At 41.5% G+C, this 7,568-nt stretch overlaps 1 protein-coding gene across 1 annotated transcript; it reads right to left on the bottom strand.

Annotated features, from left to right (window-relative positions):
* Window positions 1-5,550: 5,550 nt before the first annotated feature.
* LOC131249339 (probable carboxylesterase 8) lies at window positions 5,551-7,310 on the bottom strand. Its single transcript, XM_058250023.1, has one exon. It carries the CDS (start codon window positions 7,290-7,292, stop codon window positions 6,387-6,389), a length of 906 nt encoding a protein of 301 aa, XP_058106006.1. The 5' UTR covers window positions 7,293-7,310; the 3' UTR covers window positions 5,551-6,386.
* Between the last annotated feature and the right edge of the window lie 258 nt (window positions 7,311-7,568).

Here is a 7,568-nt window from a genome sequence, read left to right as displayed (position 1 = left end):
GGCGAGCAGTATAAGCCCTTCTCTGGCCTGGGAAAAGCAGTGAACTCTATAAGCTAGGGCTTTGTTCACAGCATATGGGCCCAATGTTGGAAACAGTTGGGTTGGTTTACAAAACATTAGCCAGGTTTTTTGGAGCTATATATTTGTTTTGCAAACTGTGGACCTCTTAACCAGTGGATCAAACTGACTCTTGGGCTATATATATTAAATTTATTGAACAATTTACGTTTTTCAATATTTTATTTTCAATGAGATTTTCCGATAATATCCTGAGAAAACCTCAAAATATCCTGAGAAATTTTCAGGCCAAGAAATTGTCAATAACGGGATTTGTCACTATCCATATTCCAAAGTGGTAAGGTTTATAAGGATTAGACCACCAGGGATGGTACCCTGAAACACACACACCCACACACCTCTAGTTCAATGAACGAGCCAAAGAGTATATCTTTTCTTTTCTGTTCTTTTTCCTTGAATACAAGTATTCAAAGATGGCCTAAGAGCATCTAAGAATGCTGGAGTTGCTATATATTCTATTCAAGAAAGATATGCTTGAATCAGTGTTTGAAGTATTGGTATGGCTACAAGTTTCGGTGGTCGGGGATGTGGAAACAATATTGACATCTATGATAATATAGCTGATAACTAGAAATGTGATAAAACATGGGAAAAACAGTAGAATTTTCATTGAAACTTCAAGAGATGATAAAATAAACACATTTGCATATTTAGGATTTTTTTTTTTTAATTTTTTGCAAAAAGAATATATAGACAATAAGTTTCCCTTTAATGAGGGCTTAAAAGCATGTGTCGTCGTAATAAACAGTCTTAATCATCCTTTCCATCCCATTTAACCATCCAATCATCCATCCAAACATCCATCGATATTGTAGAATATCGACAACTCGTGATATTTTGCAAAGAAATCATCAACAATAGGAAAGGAAATAAAATATTGTGGTCTTGATATTGTGCATGTTGCGATAATGATAATAATGAGATATTATCAATATTAGCAACGACAAATTGAAAATTGTATACAACAATGCGCTCATAAAAAAAAAATTGAAATAGATTTTTTTTTTAATAAACAAACTTTCTACGATATATGTACGTTGGCGATATTATCGAAATATCGTCGATATACTTGTGATATAAGTATCACCTAGAATATACACAGTTGAAAATATTGGTGATACATTTGTATCAATACATTGGCAATACAAGTGACGCCTAGAATTTACACAATTGAAAATATTGGTGATATCAATTCGTTGGTAGTACTTGGCAATACATTGTTAATGCTGGGAGTTTCTAATACTACCGGTGTTATTGGTATTGCCAAGCTGGAGATAATGATAATATCGGAGATATTTCAATAATACGGGAGAATTCAATCAATGTCTATAATAGCTTTTCAAGAGCTAATTTAGGTGTCTTTCCCTCGAAATGAAGAATTTTTTTGTGATGATTGAAAAAGACATGATTTCACATAAAATAAGTGCATTAAAGAAATACAATTCAACTTCGCGTTGCTATCTACTAAATAAAATACAAGCTAAAATTCAGGAGCTGCATGTGCCTCGACTACCATTCATTGTCGTTTGATGTCATATGGGTGGTCGTGGTTGTCATTGTCATAGCCTTGTCATCAACATCTGATTAGGTTGTCTCGCATTCATCAATATTTGATTAAATGCAGAAAAAAAGTGTACATATCTAAATGAGGAAAATAGGCATATACAGTATGGTTTTGAGAACTTGCAAATGATTTCCATTACTCTTCACATGCAATGCCCAACCAATGCCTACAGCCAATATGTTCACTTGTTGTTGACCAACTAAATTTGAAGTATTTCTACTTTGGGTGGGTCCCTTGGTCTTGGTGGGGCGAACCTGATGAGCGGATTAGATGGCATATACAAGTTGTGGTGGACCCTGCATTCCATCTAGAAGTTTCTAGATTGGGCGTCCATCCTCAGTGTCCCTCATTACTCCCTTTGGTGTGGCCAGTCTAAGTTAATGATCCGGCTAGATTTGCCTAACATTGAGGGCTCAACTAATGACGGGTTGGTGATAGCTGCTAGGTTTGTTTTTAATTATGCGGGCGTGCCAGAATCGATACAGCGGCTGCTTGATCCAAACCGATTAACTTTGACCTTAAGCGCCAAAATAAGTATGTATTATATGGCCAAATTATGAGAAGACTGGTCGCTTACTCCGTTACTGGACCATTTGCAGAAGTTTATAACGAGTAGGAGATAATCAGAGAGTTGGGTTCTTATCCAAAGATGGGTTACTTTGTGCCTTTCATAAGAAAAGACATTTAGAATAACGGTGCAAATTAAAGAAAATGAAAAACTCACAATTGATCACTAAGAGCGACTGCAATAATGCATCTCTTGAAAGAACTGCTTGATATTGGATATATAATAAATCCAGTGTAGGAACATTGACTTAGATTACAACTAAAGATTCTAACTAAGAATTGACATTACTTAATTACTTCTACTTTTAGGATAAGTTGAGATAAAGTAAATTGATAAGATTTGTTTGTTTGGTTTGATTGGTGTGAGACTCTTTTCTTTGTTGATTTCCTCTGTTATTTATAAATTTATGTTGCTGCTTATTCATACATATTCGTGTTCCATTTATTGCAACGGTTACAGTAGTCAAAATGCAATTTTCTTGATCATTCTCTTGTTACGTTTCTCTTTTGCTACTGTTCCTCATCTGAACGTCTTTTGGCTACTTGTTTCATTTCTGTCGGTCAAGGTTTTGTTTTTACTACCCTCGGTTGTATTTTATATCTTGAATAGCTCGACCACGCTTCTTGTAGATCAATTATAATGTTTTATTGACCATCTTTGATGTGTAAAGTAAATTTATGTCAACCGTGAACCTGCCAAAAGGGCTAAAAATCTTTGAGGGCGTGTTTGGCCCGACGCACTGGACGGAACTGGATGGTATTAAGTGGGATTTGATCCCAATTTATATCCAATGGTCTGTTTGGATGGCTGGATGTTACTTTGGCGCATAACACCTCGTAAACTGCACCGGCCTCCTAAGGGATTCATGAAATTCTTCCTTCAGACTTATCCCATCCCTTGATACAACATGGGATACGGGATGGGACCACAGGCGGCCTCACAAGCGGCCTACCGTGATATATAACTTCGATCCACACTGTCCGTACGTAAGGTCCATTTAGTATAGAGAATTGGGCCAAAACAAAGGTAAATCCAAGGCTGTAGTGGACCACACCGTAGGAAGCAACAATGCTAAGGATGCCCACTTTTGAAAAACGCTTGCATTTCTAAACACTTCCACGAGTTTACAGCTGGAGGAGGGCTGAATCCCATTATCCATCCAAACAGAATACCCAGATCATCCCAGACTCTTCCAATCCACTGGAATTCTTGGACAACCACTGACCGTCCTCTCATTACCTTAAATTTAATTTCATCCTTCTAATTCACTCTAATGCAATGTCCCAAACTGGCACTGAAGGATCTTTGACTTCCTCTCGCATTCCTCTCTCGTTCAATGGCACATGTCATTTCCCTATTGGCTTAACCAAAATTTCAAAATTAGGGTACAACAGGAACAACAGTTGGATGGTACTCATACATCAAGCAGATATGAACACGTGTGCAAGATCTATGCTCTGTTAGGTGGCCACACTATCTGGCACAAACATTTGATGAGTCCATTTTTTTTTTTTTTTTTCGAGGATGTTTCCTGCACGTGAGACACTGTTGCGTGTGCATGAGCCAAGGGCAGGGCTTTACATGTGTGCAGTAAACCTAGGTGTAGAAATTCGGGTTCACACCGTCCCAAGCGGGCGCGGATTAGATACTGACAAGTTCCGTATCCAAGTCGCTACTGACGTGAGGTCACCAAGCTCCGTGGACTCCTCCATGATGCATGTGTTGTTTCCATACCGTCCATCCATTTGGAGATATCGTTTTATGGCATGAGAAAAATAAGAAGATAGATCTAAAGTTCAAGTGGACCCCACCATAGAAAACAGTAGGGACAGTGACATCCACCGATCAAAACTTCTTAGGGCCCGTTTGGCCGGTCGGATTGGAAGGGATTGGATGGAATTGGAAGGGATTGGAAGTAAAATCCTGGGATTGGCCTGGCGTGCCAAACAGAGTCGGTGATCTGATCCGAATCCCAGGTATCTCAAGACAATCCACTGACATCACCATCATTACATTTAAATCCCATCAAATCCACACTAATCCTTCAAAAATGCCTGGGACGTGTTTGGTTTAAGGGATTAGAAGGGATGAGAAAGTTTAAAACCGGGATTGGCCAGGCGCACCAACCAGACAGGATATAGCAATCCAGGGATATATCAATCCCATGGATCTCCAGACAATCCACTGACAACACCATTATTACCTAGAAATCCATGCCATCCACCCTAATACCATTCAAACCCTTCCAATCCACCCGGCCAAACGGGCCCTTAGGGGCCACGGAACTTTCCGATCAAGCTTATATATTTGTTTTCACTTCATCTATGTCTATGTTAACTTATGAATAGGTTGGATTTAAAAATTACATCATGGTGGGCCCTATCAATGTTTCAATGGTGGGTGTGACTGATCTCACGGTTTTCTGTGGTGGGTCCACTTGAACTTTAAATCTATCTCATTCTTTCTCTCATGCCATAAAATGATATCTACGAATGGTTGGACGGTATGGATGCAACACAGGCATCATGGTGGGGTTCACAAAGCTTGGTGACATCGCTTTAGTAGCCATTTGGCTACTGACCTTGTCAGTATCTAATCCGCGCTAGCGTCGATGTGGGGCGCCTTAGCCTTTGAATAAGGTGTCGTTTGCCGGCTTGTATTTGGATGTATCCGATGATAGTCTCTCTTTCTTCTTCTTCTTCTTTTTTTTTCTTCTTCTTCTTCTTCTTCTTCTTTTTTTTTTTTTTTTTTTCTATGTGAATTCAGTATCATGTGTGTAAAATGTCTTTTTTAGCTCTTTTTTAAGGGAGTGGATTAGGTGAGGCCCCAGAGTCCTGGACTCACTCAAGACAGTGATGCCCATACTGTGGGGCCTCCCTTGTTGTATCTATTTTGTGTCCACATCATTTATCCTCTTTTTTGGTTTTTTGGTTCATTTTAGTACATGATTTAAAAAATTAATCAAATCCAATTATCAGGTGGACCATACCATTGATGCTTTTGTGGCTCTAAAAAAACAGTTCATCCGTTATCAAATGGATCACATGAGAGAATGATGAGACATCAACTATTAAAAATTTCTAAATATTAAGTCTTTCTTATGTGATTTTTGTAAATTTTGAAAAGCCCATGGTTTGAATACTTTATTCATTGTAAATACTTTACAAGCTAGCCAATTACATAATTTGTTTACGTGTAAACAGATTATCACTTAAAAGCCAAACTGAATATCATATAAATCGATTATACCTGAAATTCTTTTAAAGCGTGTTGACAAGTAAAAAAAAATTACAACCCCTTAATTAATCAACTTCACCTTCTCATAGACGAGAGATTCGAATGCAATACAATCATCAACATAAAATTTTAATTCAATTGCAATTCGAATTACAACATACTAAATTCATACAAGGATTTCAATTCACGTGCAATTGCGATTTGAATTCCAAGTCATTCCAAATACAACATGATTGGGAACACAACATTATTGCTGAATGTGGACTGCTAGCCATCTTATCTTAGGGAGCAGATTATCCTTACCATGTGGGCCTACCTTGATGTATTTGTGGTATATCCACACCGTTCATTTGTTTTTAAATCTCATTTTCAGACGCAATTCCAAACGTTAAGTAGGTAAAAATATCAGGTGGTCCACACCACTAGTAACAGCGATGAATGACTATTAAAAACTTTGTGTGGGTCACAAAAGTTTTGGATCAAGCTGATGTTTGTATTTTCCTTTCATCCATATCTGCTTGACATTATCAAAAGGTTGGATGGAAAATAAACATTAAGAAAACCTCTACGATGGGCCTTCTGGAATTTTTAATGGTGAGGCACTCAATCACCACTCTTTCCTCTGGTGTGGTCCACCTAAGATTTGGATCGGCTCGTAATGTTTTAGGACCATGTCTAAAATGAGCTACAGAAACTGATGGACGGCGTGGATATACAACACATCATCAAGGTGGGCCCCACAGAAAGGGAAACACCTAATCCGCTCCCCTTTATCTTTGTAGAACTATCCTGTTGTTATGATCCAGGAGTGTGGCAGTAGGCCTACCGTCCTCTGCAACATCCGGCGCATGTCATGAACGGTTCAGATGCCTCACAAGCGCGCCAGGTTGGCACGTGCGGAGGGGTGCGCTTAGGCAACCAAACCTCAAGCAGGGACACTCACAGCCCACTGCTGACTGACGAGATGAAATCCCTGATGTCCGTAAAGAGGTCCTGGGCCTTCTTTGGATCAAAAAACTCAACGCCGTGGCTCCCTTCCTCCTCGAACTGGCCCACCGCACGGACCCCACGATCTTCCAGCATCTTGACGAACGCGCGCTGGCGGTCCACGAGCGGGTCCCCGCCGTACCCCTTCACCAAGCACGGCGGCAGAGACCCGACCCGATCGTGGTAGGACCCGGGCGTCATCGGGTTGCAGAACTCGTGGTCCCTGTCGGCCCCAGCCGGCAAGGACAGGCGCCACATCAGGTCGTTGGAATGGAGGGGCAGGATCCGATCCTGGGCCATCCTCAGCTCCGATTCCGTCCTCTGAACCCCACCGAAGAAGGGCTGGTTCACGATCGCTCCAGCAATCTTGAACGGAGGGTCCAGATCCAACGCCCGCAGGGCCACGTGGTAGACGATGTTGCTGCCGGCGCTTGAGCCCGTGAGAAAACAACGCGAGAAATCAGCGAGATCGGGGGCCATCCACGTGTCGCGGTGGAGATCGGAGATGGCCTGGTCTCTTACCCAACAGACGGCCTCGATCGCATCATCGTACGCGGCGGGGAGAGGGTGCTCGGGAGCTAGTCGGTACTCGACCGAAAGGACGATGGCAGGTACAAGACTGGCTATGTGCTCGCATGCGACGTGGAAGAGAGCAGATGCAGCGCTGGCAATGACGAAACCGCCACCGTGGAAATAGATAATGATGGGGAGCGGGGCCATTGGTGTCAAAATCTGGGGTCGAAATATCCGAATCCATGTCTTGTTAGAGGGATTAAGGGATATGTCTTTGGAGAGAACGTAGTAGGGTTGCTGCGCTTCAGCTTGTGGAGGTAAGTCAGGAACGGAGTTGGACCGCATGATCTTGAGGAAATCGAACGGATCGTTTGAACTCTCACTAGTATCTCCCATCTTGGAGGTGGACCGTATGATCTTGAGGAGATCGTACGGATCTTCGAGGTTTGAACGATCTTCGAGGTTTGAACGATCTTCGAGGTATCTCTCTCTCTCTCTCTCTCTTGATCGGGGAAGGAGGCGTTGAATAAATAGAGCCCTTTCGTCGGGAAACAGATTGGCTACTCCTCCTGCCACCAGCCCAGTGGCTGGTGGTCGGTTCTCTGTGGGCCCCACTATGAT

Source organism: Magnolia sinica, chromosome 6 (genome assembly GCF_029962835.1).
Source record: "Magnolia sinica isolate HGM2019 chromosome 6, MsV1, whole genome shotgun sequence".
In the NCBI taxonomy this organism is placed as follows: domain Eukaryota; kingdom Viridiplantae; phylum Streptophyta; class Magnoliopsida; order Magnoliales; family Magnoliaceae; genus Magnolia; species Magnolia sinica.
Note: the sequence above shows the minus strand (reverse complement) of the source record. Positions and strands in the feature narration are given on the sequence as shown.